General features: G+C 54.1%; 1 protein-coding gene across 3 annotated transcripts; it reads left to right on the forward strand.

Annotated features, from left to right (window-relative positions):
- Positions 1–478: 478 nt before the first annotated feature.
- On the forward strand, positions 479–8,805 carry DLK1 (delta like non-canonical Notch ligand 1). 3 transcript variants are annotated; one of them, XM_072837765.1, is made up of 6 exons: positions 479–628; positions 1,932–1,995; positions 2,473–2,603; positions 5,651–5,792; positions 7,599–7,878; positions 8,098–8,803. In XM_072837765.1, the coding sequence occupies exons 1-6, from the start codon at positions 562–564 to the stop codon at positions 8,344–8,346; spliced, it is 933 nt and encodes a 310-aa protein (XP_072693866.1). In that variant the 5' UTR covers positions 479–561; the 3' UTR covers positions 8,347–8,803. The 3 variants fall into 3 exon arrangements, with proteins under 3 accessions (XP_072693866.1, XP_072693867.1, XP_072693865.1); XM_072837766.1 differs by having other exon boundaries at positions 8,104–8,795; XM_072837764.1 differs by having other exon boundaries at positions 7,599–8,805.
- Positions 8,806–22,981: the final 14,176 nt, after the last annotated feature.

A 22,981-nucleotide genomic window follows, 5' to 3' on the forward strand; every position in this document is an offset into this window, starting at 1 on the left:
CTCGGGACCTTGGCCATAAGTGCCCTGGTGCTGCTCTGCGTGCTTCTGTATTCCGAGCGCGTGCTGGCGCCCGGCTGGGGGCTGCGGCCCGGCCCCGGCTCGGTCCCCGCCGCCTGTCCTAAGCGGGCCCGGGCGTGCGCGCCCGCGGGCCGTCCCGCGTCCAGAGCGTGTGCCCACCGCGCGCGGGGTACCTGTGCCCGTCTAGCCAAGAGCGCTCCGTGCGCGCGGGCGGCTCTCCGGGACGCCGCAGCGGCGGGGGGCGGCCCCGCGAGGGGCGGGGGTCACCGGGACTGGCCGGCGCCGGCCCCGTGCGCGCGGAGGCGGGGGCGGGGGGCGGGGGCCGCGGGGGGGCGGCGGTACGAAAAGGGCGGCGCGCGCGGCGGCGGCGGCAGCTCGGCGGCGGCGGCGGAGAGCGCAGCGCGCAGCCCGGTGCAGCCCTGGCTTTCCCCTCGCCGCGCGCCCGCGCCCCCTTCCGCGTCCGCAACCAGAAGCCCAGCGCGGCGCCCGGAGCCGGACCCGCGCCCGCGCCGCTCCCGGGACCGCGACCCCGGCCGCCCCGCGATGACCGCGACCGCAGCCCTCCTGCCCGTCCTCTTGCTCCTGCTGGCCTTCGGCCACAGTGTCCATGGTGAGCCCCCCGCCGGCGGCCCGGCTCGCGCCCCCTCTGGGGAAGCCCGCGGCGCCCCCCCTCCCCGGCCGCCCGATGCCCCGCGCGCCCCGTCCCGTGCGCCCCAACTCCGGCCCGTCCCGCCTAACCCTAAGCCCCGCGCGGGGCCGCCTCGCCCTCCCCGCCGCCCTCGCATGCCCGGCGCGGCCCTGGGGGTCCCGGGGGCAGCGGAGGTGTGCGGACCGCGCCCCCCGCGCCCCCGCCCCAGCCCCTTCCCACCCCGCAGAAGTGGCGCTCGCAGGGGTGCCGGTGCGCGGAGACAGGAGGTATGGAGAAGCGAGGTGATGCTCGGGAGCCCTGTGTGGAAATGCTCAGGGGTGCAACTTTGGGGTGTCGCGGCGTGCGCGTGCAGGAACAGGTCTGTGGGGGCCGCGGGGGGTGGCTTTGCCGTCGCAGCCCCGAATTCCGCGCGCGAGGAGCCCCAGCGCGAGCCCCTCCCGCGCGCGCGCGTGGCGTTCCTCTAGGTGAGGGGCTGCGACACTTCTGTCTGCAGCGGCCATCTGTCTCTGACAGAGAGAGTTGCCCCTTCCCGCAGTGCCCCCCGCCCCCACTGCACCAGTGCCGAGGGGGGGGGCCGTCTGGGAAGCTGGGGAGCTGATGGAAGTGGATGCACACAGTAGGCACCCTCCAAGTGTCCGATGGTGTCAGAATGGCAAAATCTGTTTTGCAAAAAAAACCTTGCGTCTTTTGAATATGAAGAGTCTGGGGTAGGGGAAATGGGGGAATTTGACCTGCGTGCCTGGTTTAACTGGGATTAACCTTAAAAAAAAAAAAAAAAAAAAAAAGAGAGAGACCCTGATGCTTACCTGTGGGGCTGCCAGGTGAACCCGTCTGGCCTTTTCCGAAGCTGGGTATCTCAGAATCTGCTCCCCATTTTAGCTCACTTTGCAAAAGTGAGGGTTTGGCTGCGTGCCCAGGGGTCAGAATCCTTCCATTCACTGTCTCCCCTCTCCCCGCTATTAGCGTTTGAGGTTTCGTAATTTGGGGGAGCGTGTGTGTGGGGGGGTGGAATTAGGCGTCTGACCTGCTCCTAGGAACCAGGCAGTATACTGTGGTCACTCCATAGCCGGGACCATGGCAGAGATTTTTTGTCCCCCCTGAGTGGGCTGACGTGAAGTGCCTACTGTGTGCCAGGCTGGTCGGACCTCGGGGGGTCCTTGGCTCCCTCCAGGGAGTCCGGGAGCTGCTTGGGAGAAGACCGGCTTTGCCTTGGCCTCCGGGGCCTTGTGGGGTGAATGGTGTAACAACCTTTCTTGTGCCTCAGGAGCTGAATGCTTCCCGGCCTGCCACCCCCAAAATGGATTCTGCGAGGATGACAATGTTTGCAGGTAATGGGGTGCTTCCCCAGAGGCAGCTGTAGGGGGTCAGGGCAAAATCCTGGGGAGTCATGGCGTCAGGCAGGAAGGGGGGGGTGCTTGGCTGCTGGGCTGCAGCAAACAGCTTCCTCGCCCCCACAGGAACTGGTGGGGGGGGGTAGCGAGGGGGAGAAGAGGGCAGGGGACAGTCGCGACTCCTGTCTGCCGTCTCAGAAGTGGGGGTGTCTGGAGAGCCCCTTGCAGGGGGAGACCACTGCAGGCCACTGCGGCAAGATGCAGTGCTCTCCCAGGCTCTCAGGGACCCCTCTGTCTGGTCCTCTGTTGACGCTTTTCTGTTCAGGTGACTGGTATTTGCTTCCTGGGACCCACCGGCCTGGTACTGTGCAAACACCCCCGAGGGATCTTGGCTCCGTAGAAGGCAGCCTCAGCACCCTGTCCACTCCTGCCCCTCCTCACATGTCCCCATCTTTCTCCCCCCACCCCCTGCAGGTGCCAGCCTGGCTGGCAGGGTCCCCTGTGTGACCAGTGCGTGACCTTTCCCGGCTGTGTTAACGGACTCTGCGTGGAACCCTGGCAGTGCATTTGTGACGACGGCTGGGACGGCAACCTGTGCGACATAGGTTGGCATGTGCCCCCGCCCACCCCACCCATCCCTGCCCTGGGCGCCCAGCCACCTCCTCCCAGCCTGTGGCTGCCTCCCCTCCCCCTCCCGCCTTATTCCCACGCACCCCGGGCTCTGTATGGTAATGATCTGTTTATTACTTCCCCGCTGCTGCCCAGAGCCTCCTCACAGGTAGGGCCTTAATTTTGCTCCCCTCCGCGTCGCCCGCACCCAGAGAAGGCACTTTGTGGGGGCTGGCAGGGAGCTGCCTGTTGAATAAAGAGTCACGAAGAAAGCACACGCCACACAAAGCCGAGAGAGAGAGTAGAGACCTGGCTAACCTGTCCGGGTCTCCAAAACTCAGAGGGGGTAAGGATGGGGGTGGGGGTCACAGAGCTAAGCCTCTGAAAAATCCACACAGAAGGCTGGTAAGGAGGCTGCAAAAACACGCAAACAAACAAACAAACAAACAAGGGGGGGTGAGTGCTGAGCCTGGGGGTGCAGGACGGGGGTGGGGGGAGCCCGAGCTGTGTCAGGGCCGGTAGGATGGGGCTGGCCTCGGTCAGGTGTAGGGGGAGGCGGGGGGTCCACGAGGGCTGAGAAGTGGTCAAAGTGCAGATTGGTGTTATCTGTTGATTTCATTAATTTATGCAATCTTTGTCCTCCATTACCATGAGCAATTGAGAGTTGGCTGTCACTGCAGTTCTAGGCTGCAAAATGTCCATCTGAGTCCATTCTCATCTGGCAGAACCTGCCCTGAAGCCGGGGGCAAAGTAAAGTCCTCGACAAAACTCCCAGCGACGTAGGCAGCTGCCACAGGGCCTTCGTCCCTCGGTCCTCAGCACTGGCAGGGACAGGGGTACCGATAGGGAAATCGAGGCTCGGGGAAGTCTAAAGGCCGTGCGTAGGGACCCATGAGGAGTTGTCCAGAGAGGGTGGCTAAAATCCCTTCTCCTAGCCCCAGAACTGGGGGAGCTGTCATTTGTGGCTGCTCCAAATCCCCTCCCTTAAGGAAAATACAAGCACATGTTGGGACCACACCCCCAGCCCGTATCGCCGAGGCAGGGCTCTCCTAATCGAGCCCCCCCATCACATTGTCTCGGGTCCTTAAAGCCCCCCCACCCCCAGCCCCGATGATACAGGATTTTACCCGCAGCTGACTCATGCTCTAGCCAGCAGCTCTGCTGCCCCTCAGCACGGCACCCTCTGAGCTGCTTTGGGACCCACAGGATCCCAGAAAAGCTTCCTCTTGGGGTCAGGGCTCTTAGCCTGGAGCCCATTCTCTTTGGTGTCTGGTTCAGGATTGCCCCCCCGCCCCCCCCCCACCCCCCCGCCATGGAAGTTTCCAGACAAAATGTCCCCTGCTCCCTGGGTTGACAAAGCCTCTCAGCCTGGGACGTGGGGTTGGGAGGAAACAGCCCTCCGGGTAATTAGCAGCTCTCTCCCTTTCTCCTGGCGTCTGAGGCTGTCGGGGCCACAGCTGCTGCCCTAGCGGAGACCCCCGGCAGCTTTCTCCTCGCCCTGGCTTAGTCTGTGCTACTTTTGGGCTGGAAGGAGTTGGGAAGAGTGGGCTCATCCTCTGCTGGTGGGGCCGGACGCTGCGGGGAGGGGATGGGGGGCTTGCTAGCTCTTCAGCTGAAATTTAAGATTCAACCGTCAGGGATGGGGTTGCTGGGAGCACAGGATGGGGAGCCCACTGCCGAGGCTTCGCCTGCTGGCTGAGCCGGCACCTTCCCGTAATGATAAATCCTCTTTATGTTTCCTTATACCAAGCCGGGCTCCCAGGGAGTGCTTCGTGGGCTCTGGATAGGCCGCAGCATGGCGTTCGGGCTTTTCCTTATTGGTTGATTGCCATCTTCCCTCCACGAGGGTGAGGGTCTCTTTAAAAAAGGGGAAAGAAAAAAACCTGCACAAAAAATCTGCACACGTGTGGCCTCTGCACCCGGGGACCCCCCACCCACCCTGCCTTGGCTTGCTGCGTCTCTGGTTGGCTCTGGCTTTGTATTTGGCAGGTGCTCCAGGGCAGCTCAAATGTAGGAAGCTGAAGCGAGTAGGTTCCCCCCCCAAACAAAGACCTGCCAGGGAGAGCCCCTCCTTTTGTAAGTGGGGAAAGTGAGGCAGAGACTGGGAGGAGCTGAACTCTGAGGCCGGCTGGGGCCCAGCAGAGGAAAGGTCCCTCCTGGCCCTGTCCGGGGGGGGGCTGGGGTCTCCACTGGCAGAGAGCCCCTGACCCAGGCCCCTTTGTTCAGCTGTCCCTGGCTCTCGGAGCCCCGCATAATGAAGTGTGCATGATGGGAGGTGTAAAAAAGGCGGCGGAAATGTAGCAGTGCTCATGGAAACCCACACGGACAGGAGAGCACTCAGATACTTCTAATTTCGCTGCCTTCAAAAGATACAGCCTTTTTATCACGAGCCCCTCGGTTCCGATCCTGAGCGCAGAAAGAGCGACCACCAGGAGGTGGAGGCGGTGCTGGGGCTAAATCACGTTTCTTGATTCCCCCCAACAGGAGTCTTCCCATGTCTCCGTTTCTCCCCCTCCCCTCTATGATGGCGAAGTATGAAGGGCAGCTGGTGTTTCTAACAGCTGGGCTGCACGATTGCCCTGAATGGCAGGGACCCCCCCACCCCCAAACAGGAGAAGCTGGACATGACCATTTTGGGCAGGGGAGAGGCAGGCACTGGGGAACCTTGGCCCCGCACACACCGGTTTGGGGGCAGGAAGGGGTCTGCAGTGACGGTCATGCTGGTGACCTGATGCCAGGAAAAGGGGGCAGCTGTCCTGGGCTGAGGATCAGTGACCTAACACAGGGGAGCCCCTTCAGCTCTGTGAGCTGCTTCCCCACTGCAGAGGTTTGCGGGGGTCACGACACGCTCTTCCTCAGGACTGTGTTTGGTGACCATTGGCAGTGGCCGCGAACAGAGACATCGAGGCAGCTCACTTGGGGTCCCTCCCACCCCCACTCCACCAGCTGGAGGGCTCTGTCCCTGCGCCCCATCCAGAAAGTTCTCCTTCCAGCCTGTGTGCCGGAGGGGGTGACAAAGTCTGCTCTTTCCTCCCCATCGCAGACATCCGGGCCTGTGCCTCGGCCCCCTGCGCCAACAATGGCACCTGCGTGAACCTCGATGCCAGCCACTACGAGTGCTCCTGCGCCCCTGGGTTCTCGGGCAAGGACTGTCAGAAGAAGGACGGGCCCTGCGTGATCAATGGGTAAATATTCTTTCTGACTCTGTGTGATCTGATGAATGCTGCTTTGATTCCTGCTTCACACCCCTAAAGACCCTTTCAGCCTAGCCCAGTCGGACCCGTTGCCTGACAAAAGACCAAGTAAGTGCCCATCCCGCAGCCCCGCGGGGGGCCGTCCCAGATCAGGGTATTTGCGGGGGGAGTGTGTCATTTCCATCATTTCTGAAATGACCCCGGAGGTGATTGCATATTCCCTCGCTGGGTGTGTGCGCGGGAGGGTACAGGGTACCCTGGGCCTGCCGTCCAGGCCAGCGGTGGGGAGGCGCTGGTGGGGGCAGAGGTCCCTGGGGCCGAGGCTCTTTGTGAAGCCCACTCACTGCACTTTAGGGGGGTGGTTTGGGGGAACGGACAGGCTCTGCAGCTGGGTTTTGGGGGATGTTTAGGGAGACCTGCCAGGCTGAGGAGGTGGAGAGAGGAGGGGCCTTTGGCCAGCGGGGTCCGCGGCGGGGCGGGGGGTGTCCAGCGCTCAGCTACCCTCAGTGGGGCGGAGGCTCGGGGACGCCTGAGCAGGGGGCAGCACAGACAGAGGGGCCGCTGGCTTTCTGGCAGCCAGGCCATTTCCGGCCCTCCTCTGTTTGGCTCCACGGAGCCCCCAGCCGTCCAGTCCACGGGGGCTTGGGCGGCGGTCCCCGGCCAGGAGCTGGGGGGCGGGGGGTGGGGGCAGAAGCTACCAGGCGGAATAAGCTTATCTTGACCTGACATTCCAGGGGGCCGTGGAGGACCCTGGAGCCAGCAGAGGCCACAGACAGGCATTTATGCAGCATCTAACGATCAGTGTTCAGAGGGGGTCAGAGGAGCGGCCGGGCGGCGGCGGGGGGAGCACAACGGAAGCCCACGTCTGCCTCTTAGCGGGATGGGAAAATACGGAGCAAAACCTTTACAATATTTTGCTTTTCTCTCCAACCAACTTGAACGGTCTGTCAAAATAGAGCCCGGGGTCCTTGAAGTGCCTTCAGAGCCCGGCTCCTCTGCGGCCCTCACCCCTGAAGCGGCTGTGCCGAATTGGTGTGCTTCGAGCCCCTTTCTTCCCTGGGTTTTGGCATTTATCGGATGACAAAGGGTCCGCTCGTTTAAAAGCACTTACATTAAATGCTCCTGTGCTGTGCTCCGCTTTGAGCAAACAGCTCGGTCTGCACGCCGCACTTGGGTGAATGGCCCGCTATTACACAGCCGGGCACCGCCGGGCCGGGCCAGCGCACACAGACCGAGGCTGCCTTTCACTCTGAGTGTCCCCAAGGGCTTCCCGTACAATAGTCCGCAGGCTCTCCGCCGAAAGTGACAATACGAGTCACCATGAGGGTGGCAGCGTGGTGCGGGCAGCGGGGAGCGAGGCCCCCACCCCTGCCCTGCCCGGCCCTGCCCGCGGCCCGGGATGGAGCGGAGGGAGGGGGCTGGCGCCAGCCCTGGCTCATCACTAACTTTGCCTCTCTCAGCCTGTTTCCCCCCCGTCCAGTGACTAACCGTCAGGCCTCTGGTCGGAGAGATGACCTAGGAGGTGGGAGAGGAGACGGGCCTCGGCACGGGAGGCCAGGTGTGCTCCAGGCTGGCAGCTCGAGGGGGTGAGGCGAGCACCCCACACGGGCGGGCCTGCGTCCGCCTCGGCCGGCCCGGGAGCCCCTCGTGGGCGGGGGTCGCAGCAGCGCCCCGGCGTCCCCCCTGGCCGGCAGCAGCTCACGCACCGGACAGGCTGGCCTCCCCCCCACACCCGGGCACCACTGTCCTAGCCCAGCCCCCGAGGGCCCTTTACCGTGTCCCCCTGTTGTGTTGCAGTTCCCCCTGCCAGCACGGAGGCAGCTGCGTGGATGATGAGGGCCGGGCCTCCCATGCCTCCTGCCTGTGCCCCCCTGGCTTCTCAGGCAATTTCTGCGAGATCGTGGCCAACAGCTGCACCCCCAACCCGTGCGAGAACCAGGGCATCTGTACGGACATCGGGGGCGACTTCCGCTGCCGATGCCCCGCCGGCTTCGTGGACAAGACCTGCAGCCGCCCCGTGAGCAACTGCGCCAGCGACCCGTGCCTCAACGGGGGCACCTGCCTGCAGCACACCCAGGTGAGGTACGAGTGTCTGTGCAAGCCCGAGTTCACAGGCCCCATCTGTGGCCGGAAGCGTGCCCCGAGCCCCCAGCAGGTCACCCGTCTGCCCAGCGGGTACGGGCTGACCTACCGCCTGACCCCCGGGGTGCACGAGCTGCCGGTGCCCCAGCCCGAGCACCGCATCCTCAAGGTGTCCATGAAGGAGCTCCACAAGAACACCCCCCTCCTCTCCGAGGGCCAGGCCATCTGCTTCACCATCCTGGGCGTGCTGACCAGTCTGGTGGTGCTGGGCACCATGGGCATCGTCTTCCTCAACAAGTGCGAGGCCTGGCTGTCCAACCTGCGCTACAACCGCATGCTGCGCCAGAAGAAGAACCTCCTGCTGCACTACAACAGCGGGGAGGACCTGGCCGTCAACATCATCTTCCCCGAGAAGATCGACATGACCACCTTCAGCAAGGAGGCTGGCGAGGACGACATCTAAGCGGCGTCCCCACCGGCCCCTCTCTGTTCTCGGGGTCCCGCAGAGCTCACTATATGCGGTCTGTTCTCCTCTTTGTGCTGGAGTTTGCTCTATTTTGTGTCGAATCTGGTGAACGCTATGCTTCCATATATTATCTTTGTGTTGCTCTGTGACAAATGCAAATGCCAAAAGCATCCTCTTTCTCTCTCTTAATGCATGATCGATAAATAATAATAAGAATTTCATCTTTAAACGAGTAAAAGAAATTAGTATGTTATTCTAAACTCTCTAAACTTAAATCTAAAATCAAAAAAGACCAAAAAAAAACAAGGCAACTGAACCGGGACTGGGTGCCGACATCCCTCTCCGAGGGGTCTCGGCCACGGTCCTCGTGAAACCGTAACGAGTGCTGCGCATGACCGCTCACTGTGAAAAAGGCAAAAATCTCTTTCGTTCGTCCTCACACGCCACATCCAACGCGCACTCACATCCAGTTCAACACCGCAACCTTTAGATCTTTCCGATTGATTTGAGATTTTGGCAGAGTGCAGCGGCCGTGTGTCAGGCAGAGAGAGCCCCGGGCTGGCTGCTGGGGGGCCGGGACCTGCTCCCCGCCCTGCCACTAACTCGCTGTGCGATCCTTGGCGAGCCCCCGTCCCCACCCCGGGCCCACCTTCTGCCCCTCTTGCTGGGGGGGGCAGGAACGCAGTGACCATCAAAGTTCTCTCTGGCACCAAAACTCTGAATGAAAGAACGAAGGGGTACGGACCAAAACAGTTCCTGACCCTGACAAAATTAGGATCTGATGAAGACAAAGTCTCATCCCAGGATCCACAGGTTCGGGCCTATCCTGGATGCACACTTGACGTATTGAGATCGATCCTAACTGCATTTCTCAAAGTGGGGGAGCCTCCTGGCCTGCTTTCTGTTTGGAAGCCCTCGGCCCGCTTTGAGTCACCTAGTGCAGTCTGGAGTTGCCACTTGGGCAGCCCCCAGCCACCCAAATCCCCAGCACTTTACCTGCCTCCTAACCCCGTAGATTAGAGATGTCCCTTGAAATTTAAATGCCCCTTGAACCGCAAGTGCCCCTGGCGAAATCTGAGCAGCAACACAGCCCTCACTAAGGTCTGCACAGGGTTTAGTGGAAATTGTCGCTTGTGGGGCATCTCCTAGTTCTGTGGCCAGAGGTCCCAGACCTGGTCTACACAGCTATGGATTTAATTTGTGTTGCTGAGTTAATAACGCTCAGATCCTGAAAGACCTAGCCAGCTTCTGAATTATAAATTAGACTTTTTTTTTTTTTTTAAAGAGCATCTATCTTTTTTGCAAAAATAGAAAGAAATGGGACAGAGTTCTGTTTAGCTCTCCAGCTCTTTAGGCTTGGGCAGCTAAACAGCCCTTGGGTACCAGTGAGAAATATTTTGCTTCTTAAATTAGTTGGATAGGAATCTATACTCTTAGCTTTATTGAGTATTACCTGCCGTGTTTACCTTGCTCCAAATATTTATTTCTGAATCATCATCACCATCTTCCTGGTCATTCAAATCACCCCACACACGTGGACATGCGTCACCGTCACCATACGACCATCGACCTCATCACCTTCGGCCACCATCACCACTGCCCCCAGTTCCCCATCATCCCGAGTCATCTCCCCCAGCTCTCCGTGTCCCACCCAAGCCCCTGTCCCCTTTGCTCCCAGTGCCCGAGCCCCTCCCATCCTGCCACCTTGTCCCTGGTCCTCTGCCGGCAGAGGCCTATCCCCCCCACCCCAGGGCCCCCCTGTCACGCTCCCCCAAGTCCCTTCCTCACCCGCCTCCCCGCGGTTAACCCTGAATCCCAAGACTCTGTCACCTTTCGGGGGCCACCAACCTCCCACCCCACAGCACCCACGCCCCTCCCCTTCTTGCCCGCACACCCACTCTCCCATCCCTGGACTCGGAGAGCCCCCCACTCCCCCATGTCATTCAGTCATCATCTCATCTCGAGTTCATTTTGAGATACAAAAAATTAAAAAGACAAAAAAAAAAAAGAACTGTTGGCACGGTCAGGCGGGTGTCCGGCACCCCGCCTGGCCTCTCTCGCGTGAGACCTTGACCGAGGCTGCTAACTGTTCTGATCCAGTTTCCCCAAACACGAAATTCCGAGATTGGCCCCAGTGATTGGATTCTCTGCTCCACTGTGTCCATCCGGTGCTGTCCAGCGCAGCCCGTCCCCCGATGGCAAGGGACAGCATCCCGCCGGCCGTGGCTCCTTGACCATCCGCTCACCTTGACTCATCCGCCATTCACCCAATCAGGAAGCATTTCCAGCACCTGCTGCGTGCAAGGCAGTGTGCGGGGAGCTGTGCGGCACGCAGGATGAGGGCAGTCGGGGGGGGGGCGGACACACCCGTGTCCCCAGAAGCCACACGGTGCAGGTAAAATGCCGTGGGAGCAGGGAGTCCTGAACCGACGCCTCCCTCAGAGCCTGGCCATCCTACCTTCCCACGTGACAAGCCACCTGTTACCAGCACGCGCTGCGGCCACCCCACCCAAATTCCACCGCGCCCACTCGCACACATCCCGCGAAATCAGGACAGCGTCCGCAGCCTCGACACGGTCTTCACGTCACGCAGAAATGGTCCATTCCATCCTCTGTGGGGTAACCAGATTCTGCTGAGAGTGTCGGGATCTCTGCCTGCCCATCCACACCGCGCGTGTGTTTGGAGTAGTGTGTAGTTTACGAACCGAACGGAAAAGCTCAAAGACGGCTGTCTGAGGCATGATCACCAATTCGGTCCCCAAACTGAGAGAGGAGGAGGTGTGTAATGATCTTTCTGTAACCAAAATATTTCAAAAATGTCACTGACGCTCTTTTTAGCTTTCCCGTTTTTCTAAATCCAGACAAGCAAAAAATTTTGTTTATTGAAAAATAAACAAAACCCAAGGGCTATTGGTGTGTTGCTTTGATTTGTTGTGCGCCCGGGCTACTGTCGTCCTTCCCACCCGGGGGCCTAGGCCCCGAGCAGAGGGCCCTTCCCACGTGGCGGGGGGGGGGGGGCACCCAGCCCCTTCCAGATGCACTCGGGGTGCCTGGAGCTCCAGCATTTCCGGCCCTATTGGCCCCACCCCTTCCCTGGGTCTGTTTCCTACAGGGGCTGTTGGTGGGTGGTATGTCAGGAGCTGGGCCTCCAGGGTGATGGGGTGAGGGGTGAGGGGTCCCATGCACTGTTCTGGTCCTTCCAGAACTCCCTGAAGGTGGAATCGCCCAGGGGAGGGAGTAGAACAGATTTTGTTTGGTAGCGAGGGGCACCTGGAGCCTTCTCCATGTCAGCCCACCTGTATATGGGGCCCAGTTATACCGCTGACCTGGGCCCTGCATGCACAGGAGGGACCTGCCTCTCTTCCAGCCCTGGCCTCGGGCGCAAGCTGGAACCCTCCGCTCACCCCACGGGGCACCTGACACTGCATGCACCTGCCCACCCACCCGAGAGGGGTCTCAGCCAGACCCTCCCCCTGGACACAGGAGCTGCAGCCCAGGGCCTTATCCCTGCAGGCTCAGGGTCCCCTCCCTGACCTCCTCCCACCGCCCATCTCTCCTCTCCAGGGCTCTCCTCGGTGAGGTCACTGCCACTGCCCACCCAACTGTCCAGCTGGGCCCCGGGTGTCCCTGAGACACCTCCTGACAGACAGACATTTAAATGTCAGACGCGGGTGCCACGTATAAGAAAGTAAGACAACAAGGTTGAGGTAACAAATGTAAAAACTTCTATTTTTTTAAAAGAATTTATTTATTATTCAGGAGAGACACAGTAAAAAGAGGCAGAGACAGAGACAGAAGGGAGCCATGCGGGACTCGATCCCAGGACCCCGGAATCACGACCTGAGCCAAAGGCAGACGCTCAATCACTGAGCCACCCAGACGTCCCCATGCGTAGAAATTTCTAAGGAAGAAACGAGTTTCCCAGGAAAATATGTATTAACAAAATGTGGCCAGCAGGAATAGACCAGTTGCCTGGGAGGAGGCCCCACGGCGGGGCAAGCTGTCTGTTCCCTTCTCGGGTTCTAGAATCTTTGACCCTTTGACAGAACAGGAGGCGCCCAGGTAGAGATGCGGCTCCAGAGCAAGGAGAAAGAAAAGGTGAAGACTTTTCGATTCTTTTTCAAAGCTAGGAGAACCCCAGTGTTGAAATCTGACAACGAACGAAAGTCGCTGTCCTCACTCCCGAAGAGACAGACAAGCATCCTCAATAAAGTAACAAATCAAAAACAGGCAAATACGACAAAAGGAAAAAAAAATTCATGACCCAGTAGAGCAAGTTCTGGGAAGGCAAATATAATTTAATATTAATAAATGTATTCATGGGCCGTGAACCCTGGAGCGGCCCGTGAGGGAGGAAGCGGTGGCGGATCACAGGTGAGCTGGCCCCGAGAAAGCCAGATGGAAGGTCCCTGGTTGATGGATTGGGGCAGCAGGAATGAGGGGGAGCTGAGAAGTGGAGTCTGACCTTGGAAACTAGGTACTGGGGGGGGGTGCAGAGCACCCAGGAAGGGGGGAGGCCCAAGCAAGGGGCAGTTGGGGTGAGCACAGGCCAGATGCATCCAGAGGTCCCTGCGTGGAGCCCCAAGTGCAGAGCCAGCCAAGGAAAATCCCCGTGAACTCCAAGTGCAGGAAGAGATGGGCGCTGCCTGTGGGCTGCAGGTGGATGGACTTTTCCTGGAGGTCAGTGGGGTGGGCACAGCTGGACAGGGCACGAAGAGAAGGTGGGCCCCAGGCGTGGGGCAGCGACTTTGGGTCGGACTCCGTTTGCGACAACCTGGGATCTGGAGATGTCCCCTAAGCCAACTACAGACCCTACTGTGTTTCTGATGTCAGGCTCTGCGGCTTGCTTCCCTTGAGCTGCCCTCTCCCACTGCTGAAGAAGAAAGCATTCGCCCCGCATATCCCGTCCGGGACCCTCGGTATAGTCCACAGGCGGGAGGCAGCGAAGACCCAGCCGCAGCCCCCTCGCTGAGTCAGGAGCTCCCAGCAAATTGCGGATGCCCGAGGGCTCTGCTGTGAAGCTGGTCTGGCCCCAAACGTTGCTGTGTTGTGACCATGGTGAAGAAGATGCAAACATACGAATGGACCAAATTTCAGCCCAAAACACAGTTTGAAAGGAAAAAAAATATATGATTCAAAGGAATTGAGTTGATGCCAGGAGGAATTGAGTAACATATATTCCTGATTTTTTAAAAAAATGGGCCACCTGGGTGGCTCAGCAGGTTAAGCATCTGCCTTTGGCTCAGGTCACGATCTCAGGGTCCCAGGATCGAGCCCCGCATTGGGCTCCCTGCTCAGTGGGGAGTCTGCTTCTCCCTCTGCCTCTCCCCCCGTCCCCGCTCATGCTCACTCTCTCTCAAATAAATAAATAAATAAACAAATAAATAAAATCTTTTAAAAAAATCTAAGCAAACTAGGAAAAAGCACATATATCCTTAATATCACAAAGAACGTCTGTCTTTTTAAAAATATTTTATTTATTTATTCATGAGAGACACGGAGAGAGAGTCAGAGACACAGGCAGAGGGAGAAGCAGGCTCCCCGTGAACAGCCTGATGCGGAACTTGATCTCAGGACCCCAGGATCATGCCCTGAGCCAAAGGCAGATGCTCAACCGCTGAGCCACCCAGGCGTCCCAAGAATGTCTATCTTAAACAATGTTTAAAATCCTACTGATTAATAAAAATCAAGGGCAGGTGAGGTGGTGTGTTATACACAGCAGGGATGGGCTCTGGTTGTAGAGTCAGAGAGGCCTGGCTTTACACACAGCTCCGTCCCTGAGCCATCTACTACCTCACCCACAAAGGAGCAGCATCTCAGCTCCGACAACCAGAGCAAAATGCCATAGACCTGGGGCTTTTACAGCAGACATTTCCCTCTCACCATTGTGGGTGGTCTGGTTCTAGTTGAAGGCCTTCTTCCTGGCTTGCAGGTGACCACCATCTTGCTGTGTCCTTATGTAGGAGAGAGAGAGAGAGACAGAACTTGCCCTCTCTGGTCTCTTCTTACAAGGGCACTGATTGTATCCTGAGAAGACTCATGACCTAATTACTTCCCAAAGGCCCCAACTCCAAATACCATCACACTGGGGACTAAAGCTTTAAGATATGAACTCTGGGGCAGGGGAAGGGGTACGTTGAGTCCCCAGCAAGCACATAAGTTGAACAGTTCCTACCACTGTTGTGCCAGAACTTCTCACCAACGTGACAGACAAGAAAACCCAAAGAGCATCAGCTATGACTATTGGAAAGGTGATTAAATGATTTTTTTTTTATTAAATGATTATTAAAGATGACATCATGGTCTGCCACAAAAACTCAAGAGAATGACCTAAAGAGAACATGGACAGTAGCAAGATAACACACACACCCGATGTATACAAAAGCCTTTATACCGGTCATATGTCCAAGAAAATATAATGATGTCAGACCCCAGTGTTATAAGGATGCTAATTATCCCCCCAAATTAGTTTATAAGTTTCATGCTATTTATTGGTATTAGATCACTAGACACTATGGTCCTAAAGCCTGCTTCTCCCTCTGCGTATGTCTCTGTCTCTCTCTGTGTTTCTCTTGAATAAATAAATAAAATCTTAAAAAACAAATGAAGTGGGAAGAATAGCCAAGAAGAGAAATAGTGAAGGGGTGAGGTGCACCATCAGGGATTGAAGCAGAAAGCCATACGAGTAAAAATAGTGGTAGGGCAGACGCACAGCACTGGTTTTCTGAAGGGGGGCGGGCGGATGCCTGCACGACAACAGCTTGGTGGGATCTAATCTCCAGCCTCACCTGCTTATTTACAAACATGGAAACTGAGACAGAAGAGTAACTAGTCTAAAGTCCTCCCCTGAGGACAACTTTGTCCCTCCAGAGACATTTGACAATGTGGGGAGATGTCTTTCATCGTCAGTGTCAAGCTGGACAGGGATGACTGGTACCGATGGGCGGAGACCAACAGTGCTGCTAGCCAGCCTACAAAAAACGAGACAGCCCCCTCAACAAAGGATGATTTGGGCCCACACGGCGATCGTGCCCAGGTGGAGACACCTCGGCCTCGGATGACAGAGCAGGAATGACCAACAGGACGTCCAAAGGTGGTGCCACACCGAGTGCTTCGTGCCCCAGATCTACTGAGCTATAACTGACGCACAACGTTGTGCAAGTTTCAGGTGCACGACCTGATGATGTGATGCGCATATATATTGCAAAATAATTACTGCAATGAGGTCAGTTAACACAATACTCACTTCTCATAATGACCGTTGTGTTGTTGTTGAGACAACATTTAAGACCTGCCCTCCAGGTGACATTCAAGTGTACAATCCAGTATTGTCATCTGCAGTCACCATGCTGTACATTAGGTTCCTGGACTTATTCGGCCAATAACTGGTCGCTCATAGCCCTTGACCAACGTCTCTCCATTCCCCCCCCACCCCTGTTACCACCCATCTACTCTCTGTCTCTATGAGTTCAGCTTCTTCAGATTCCACGTATAAGTGAGAGCATATAGTGTTTGTGTTTCTCTCATTTCACTTAGACTGATGCCCTCAAGATTCATTCACAAACGGCTTCTTTTTTACGGCGGAATAATATTCCATTGTGAGTGTATTTATGCATATGTGTGTATCCATCTATCGCTATATATACATTTTCTTTACTCATTTTCTTTATCTGCCCATCCATCAGTGGACACTTAGGTTCTTTCCATGTTTTTACTATTGTAAATCTATAACAAACATGGGAGTGCATATATCTCTTTGAGACACTGATTTTATTTCCCTCGGATACGTAGGCATATCTCAGAGATATTTCGGACTTGGTTCCAGACCACCCCAATAAGGCAAATGTTGCATTAAACCAGTCAATGTATTTTTTGGGTTCCCATTGCATTGTTTATCACAAAGTTTAATTATGGTTAAGAAAAAATTTGAGAGAATAACTCTCTGAAAAAACATACTGACTGTGTATAGGCTGCAGTTATTTGGTGGTGGTGGGGGTCTGGTAAGTTAAATTGCCCTATTTTCTATCCTGAAAATCATAAAAAGCCCCAGGTCCCATCTGATTATAAGATGCATGTGCCCAAAATGGCTGAGAATAAATACGAAAAAAAGGCCAAAGCCACTAAGCTAAGGGCACACAACAGGATCTGAGAGAAAGTCTCAGAAATACCCAAAGTGGCCACAAGGAATATTTGGCTGGAATCCAAAGTCCTTTTCAGTCATCTTAGTCTTTTGCTCCGTGTCTAAGGACGTGCATGAACTCAATGGAATTGAGATTTCCCTTTTTGTCCATAGGAGCTTCTCTATGCAGCTCATCCAGCTCCTTGTCTGTAACTCAGCCTCCCATTGTTGTCTGCAGCTCTCTCAGGTGATCTTCCTGAATGGTGCCAGTTGCTTTTTCAGCAAAGGCATTTCTGAGGACATCTTCCGGATCTTTTCACCAAACACAATGAGAGACATGGTGAAATTTATGGGACCTGGAGCCTCATTGGTCATGGCATACAGGTACTCATCAGTTGGATTTTTCCGCAGGGAGGCAAGTATACCATGAAAATCTTTGTCAAAATGCCAACAGAACTAGAACAAACAAATCCTAAAATTTGTAGGAGGGGCACCTGGGTGGCAGAGCCGGTTACGTGTCTGACTCTTGATTTCTGCTCAGCTCATGATCTCAGGGTCGTGGGATCGAGCCCCACGTGGAGCTCCGCACTCAGCAGGGAATCTACTTTCTCCTTCTTCCTCTCCCTCTGCCCCTCCCCTTGCTCTCTCATTCTCTCTGAAATAAAATAAGTAAATCTAAAAATAAATAAATAAAATTTGCAGGGAACCACAAAAGACCTCAAATAGCCAAACAATCTTGAAAAACAAAACTGATGGCATCACAGTTCCAGACTTCAAGTTATATTACAAAGCTGTAGTAATTCAAACAGTATGGTACTGGCATAAAAATAGACACATAGTTCAATGGAATAGAACAGAAAACCCAGAAATAAACCCCCAATTATACGGTCAATTAATCTTCAACAAAGCAGGAAAGAATATCTAATGGGAAAAAGGAAGTCTCTTCAACAAATGGTGTTGGGAAAACTAGACAGCAATGTGCAAAGGAATGCAACTGGACTGTGTTCTTACACCATACACAAATATAAACTCAAAATGGATTAAAGACCTAAGTGTGAAACCAGAACCCATAAAAATCCATGAAAATAGCACAGGCAAAATCTCTTCAACATCGACTGTAGCAATAGTTTTCTAGATATGTCTCCTGAAGCAAAGGAAATAAAAGCAAAAATAAACTATTGGGACTACATCAAAATAAAAAGCTTCTGCATGGTGAAGGAAACAACCAACAAAACTAAAAGGCAACCTACAGAATGGGAGGAAATATTTGCAAATGACATATCTGGTAAAGGGTTAGTATCCCAAATACATAAAGAACTGATACAACTCAACATCCAAAAAACAAATACTCCAATTAAAAATGGGCAGAACAGACACGAACAGACATTTCTCCAAAGGAGACATCCAACTGGGCAACAGACACATGGAGAGATGCTCAGCATCACTCATCATTGCGGAAATGCAAATCAAAACCACAATGAGATACCATCTTGCACCTGTCAGGATGGCTAAAATCAACAACACAAGACACAACAGGTGTTGGTGAGGATGTGGAGATGAGGGGACCTCTCTTGCACTGTTGGTGGGAATGCAAACTGGTGTAGACACTGTGGAAAACAGTATGGAGGGACGCCCGGGTGGCTCAGCGGTTGAGCAACTGCCTTTGGCTCAGGGTGTGATCCTGGGATCCTGGAATCGAGACCCACATCAGGTTCCCCATAGGGAGTCTGCTTCTCTCCCTGTCTATGTCTCTCAGGAATAAATAAATAAAATCTTAAAAAAAAAAAAAAAAGAAAACAGTATAGAGTTTCCTCAAAAAGTTAAAAATAGAACTACCCTATGATCCAGTAATCATAATACTGGCTATTTACCCCTGAAATACAAAAAAAAAAAAACCCACACACACACAAAAAAGCACCAATTCAGGGCAGCCTGGGTGGCTCAGTGGTTTAGTGCCGCCCAGGGCCTGACCCTGGAGACCTGGAATCAAGTCCCGCGTCGGGCTCTCTACGTGGAGCCTGCTTCTCCGTCTGCCTGTGTGTCTGCCTCTCTCTCTCTCTCTCTGTGTCTCTCATGCATAAACAAATAAAATCTTAAAAAAAAACAATTCAAAGGGATACATCACCCCTATGCATATAGCAGCATTATTTATAATAGCCAAATTATGGTAAACGAAATGTCAGTCAGAGAAAGACAAATGCCTTATAATCTCACTCCTATGTGGAATTTAAGAAACAATGAGGGATGGAGGGAAGTGTGAAGGCCCCTCTACCCACCACCACATCCAAAGCAGCTACACCTGGATTTTCCTAGACAACTTTTATTTCCTCAGAGTCTTCCTTAACCCTATGGGACAAGAAGCTGCCACTGAGTAGGACCCAGTATAGGGGCTTTCTTTTCTACTCCCTCTCCCTAGTATAAAAATATAGATGTATTTTTGCGGCCACCCCCAAAAAAGAAATTTTCAAAAATGATAAAAAAGAAAAAAAAAATAAAAAGAAAAACATGGCCGTGACTAGATTGTCCTTAGGACTCTGTGTTAACTCTATAATGTTCTTTTTTTTTTTTTTTTTTTTTTAGAGAGAGAGAGAGCATGAATGGAGGCAGGAGGGGCAGAGAGAGAGAGTGAGGGAGAGGGAGATTCTCTTAAGCAGCCTCCATGCTGAGTGTGGAGCCTGACGTGGGCTCAATCTCATAACCCTGAGATCATGACCTGAGCTGAAATCAAGAGTCAGATGCTCAACTGACTGAGCCACTCAGGGGGCCCCTATAATAATCTTGGTATTTTTTTAAAAAGCATGTTTGTCACAGAAATTTAGTTAACATCTTACAACTGAACATGTATATACGTTGCTTAGATAAATGTAATCACTGTAAACATCTGTATGATCTGGGATTTTGTTTTTATTTTGAAACGGGAGCTTTTTGTTTCCAAGTTCATTAAACACTAAAAACTATTTCTGTGAGGGCAAAAAACATCTTCTGGGGGGAAAAAGGTTATGTTTATACTGTACTGTGGTCTATTACGTGGGTAATAGGATTATGTCTAAAGAAACCATGTGCCTACCTTAATTTTAAAATATCTTATTTTTAAAATCCAAAAATATCTCATTTTTAAAATTTTAAATATCTCATTGCTGAAAACGCTCACCGTCATCGGAGCTCTCGGCCAGTCATAACCTCTTTGCTGGGGGGTCTGGTCCCCGCGGGGCTGCCTGTCGGCTGGTCAGGGTGCCGGGTGCTGGAGGCTGGGTGCTCGGGGCAACTTCTTCAAATAAGATGAGAAGGAAGTTTGCGTAGACGGGCCCTTCCTTCGGGGACGATGTCTCCGCAGTGGGCAGCGCTGCTCGACAGCATTTTACCCACAGAACTTCTTTCAAGGTGGGAGTCGATCCTCAAACCCTGGGGCTGCTCTTCCAACTCGGGTCACGCGACCCGACCAAGTCGGGTCCTTGGTTGTCATCCCAAGATCTTTGCAGCGTCCCTACCAGGGGTAGTTTCAGTGTCAAGACCGCAGGCTCCTCTCTCGGTCCGAGAAGCCGCCCCCCATCCCTTGAGGTTTCATCGCGACATTGAGTCTGTCCCCCCTCCCATCCTCGGGGCCACCTCTGGGCCCGGTTCTCTCGCTGTCCCCACTGCGGCTGCGGCGACTCTGCCCACTCAAGACTTGAGCCCTCGATGTCACCCACGAGGGCTGGAATCCATGTCGTCCGCACCCCTGGGAATGTTGTAGCTGTCCCAGGAGTCATGGAGGATTTTTTTTTTAAGATCTTATTTATTTATTAAGGAGAGACACAGAGAGAGAGAGGGAGAGACACAGGCAGAGGGAGAAGCAGGCTCCCTGCTGAGCAGGGAGCCCATGTGGGGCTCGACCCCGAGGTCCAAGATCGTGACCTGAGCCGGCGGCAGGTGCGCAACCACTGGGCCACCCAGGCGGCCCTGAGCAGTGGGGTTTTGTTTTGTTTTTAAGATTTTATTTATTCATGAGACACAGAGAGAGAGAGAGAAGCAGAGACAGAGGCAGAGGGAGAAGCAGGCTCCATACCGGGAGCCCGACGGGACTCCATCCCGGGACTCCATCCCGGGACTCCAGGATCACACCCTGGGCCGAAGGCAGGCGCTAAACCGCTGAGCCACCCAGGGATCCCCAGAGGGGCGCTTTTAATTTCCCTCGAGAACCCTCCCTTTGCACCCAAAGCTGGGCTCACTGTCAGGTGCAGGAGGCCGTGCTTTTAGCCTTCCCGGCCTCGCCGTGCCTCCCACCAGGGCTGACTCCCTCCCAGCGTCGATTCAGGGTGAGGGCGGCTCTTCTTTTTGCTGGAGCCCTCGGAGGCCATCGGAGGGCTGTTAGCTGACCTCGTGCTGAGGTTGTTGGCGTCGGGGACCAGGGAGGCCCGAGGAGGGGGCGGTGGGAGGGGCTGGTGCGGGAGCAGCCAGGGCCGGTGGCTCAGAGCAAGACAACAGCAGCGGCAGGATGGCTGGTCACAGGTCACCATAACGGGTGAGACAATAAGGAAGAAGTCTGAACTATTGGGAGAATTACCAACACGTGATGCTGGGACCCGGAGGGAGCAAATGCAGCCGGACAGCATCTGCAAAGCCCAGTGGAGCAAAGCGCAACAAGACAGGGTGCCGGTCCCCCCAGCAGGGAGACGGCTGGATCATACAATTGTTCTATTTTTAGTTCTTGGAGGAACCCCCTTGCTGTTTCTATGGAGGCTGCTCCAAATCACATGCCCGCCGACAGTACACAAGAGCCCCTTTTCTCCACATCCTCGCCAACACTTGTTATCTCTTGTCTTTTTGATACGTGCTAAGTACTTTAGAAGAATAATCTTATGCAGCTCTCTCCACCACCTATGAGAGAGATAATATTCTAGTGCTTCAGATAATGAAAGTGAGGCTCAAACAAGTGAAAACACAAGCCCAAGATCATCTGGCTGGAAAGTGGTTGAAGGAGACCCAGCATCCAGATCTCCAAACGTTCAGGCCGCCTTTCTTTCCACGACTTGACTGTGCCTTCTGATTCAAAAAATAATAATTTATTCCCAATTCTCTTAGTACTAGCGATGGTGCTTCACTGGAGTTTCTGGCGACAGATGATCTCAGTTAGCATCGTTCCTACAGGTCATCAATAGGAATCCTGAAGAGCATGAGGGTCTATCCTGGGTGGGGGAGGGGTGAACAGGTGAAGGGTTTAGGAGTACAGTCATCGTGAGGAGCCCTGAGTCCTGTATAGAACTGTTGAATCAAAAAAAAAAAAAAAAAAGAACTGTTGAATCACTATATGGTATACCTGAAACTAATATAACATTGTGCTAACTACCCTGGAATTGAAATAAAAAAAAATTAATAAAATTTACTATGCCAAAAAAAAATGATGTTCTATGCTTTGCCATTTCAGGGTAGAGCTTCTCTGCTTATCTCCTGTACCATCCACTCACCCACTGTGGAATAATTCACTATACATACTCCAAACCCCTGATTCCTGACCCCACTACTGAGTGGAATCAAGATGTCACTTTGCCAAGTCGTAGATAAGGATGGAATCAAGATCCTTTGCTGTAATCACCACCAAGCATAACAACACCTCGTGTTATTAATGCTAAGGCACCACCCTTAGCACTGTATTTTTATCTTATCAGAATTTTCAGGGATTACTGGGTATTGCCTCTGAATTAATACTAGTTCTTGGGGGGAGGGTGCCTAGGTGGCTCAGTTGGTTAAGTGTCTTACTTCGGCTCAGGTCATGATCTCAGGGTCCTGGGATTGAGTCCTGCATCAGGGGTCCCTGCTCAGCAGGGGAGCCTACTTCTCCTTCTTCCTCTGCCTCTCCCCCTGCTCATGCTTTCTTTCTCGCTCTCAAATAAATAAATAAAATCTTTAAAAAACAAAAACAAGTACTAGTTCTTGGGGATCCAAAGGATCACTGGTCTACCAGAGTAGGGGCTTTTGGGGTTTTTTTGCTTGCTTGTTTTTTAAAGATTTTAAAAATTTATTCATGAGAGACACAGGCAGAGGGAGAAGCAGGCTTCATGCAGGGAAGCCCAATGCAGGACTCGATCCCAGGACCCCAGGATCACGCCCTGAGCTGAAGGCAGATGCTCAACCACTCAGCCACCCAGGTGCCCCCAGAGTTGGGGCTTTTGGAAGTCAAGTAATCAGTGAAATTTTATTCATGTCTGTCTCATAAAGGACCCAGTGATCCCTTAACTCTCTCTCTGAATTTCTCCCAAGTTCTGGGATGTATAATTATTATTATCATTTTTTTAAGATTTTATTTATTCATTCATGAGAGGCACACAGAGAGAGAGAGAGTAGCAGAGATACAGACAGAGGGAGAAGCAGGCTCTATGCAGGGAGTCTGACGCGGAACTCGATCCCGGGTCTCCAGGATCACACCCTGGGCTGAAGGAGGCGCTAAACCACTGAGTCACCTGGGCTGCCCCTGGGATGTGTAATTAGAATAGACACACTCAGCAATTGTCAGGATCCCCACATTGATCCTCTGAT

The sequence above is a fragment of the Canis lupus genome, chromosome 9, assembly GCF_048164855.1.
Source record: "Canis lupus baileyi chromosome 9, mCanLup2.hap1, whole genome shotgun sequence".
Classification (NCBI taxonomy): domain Eukaryota; kingdom Metazoa; phylum Chordata; class Mammalia; order Carnivora; family Canidae; genus Canis; species Canis lupus.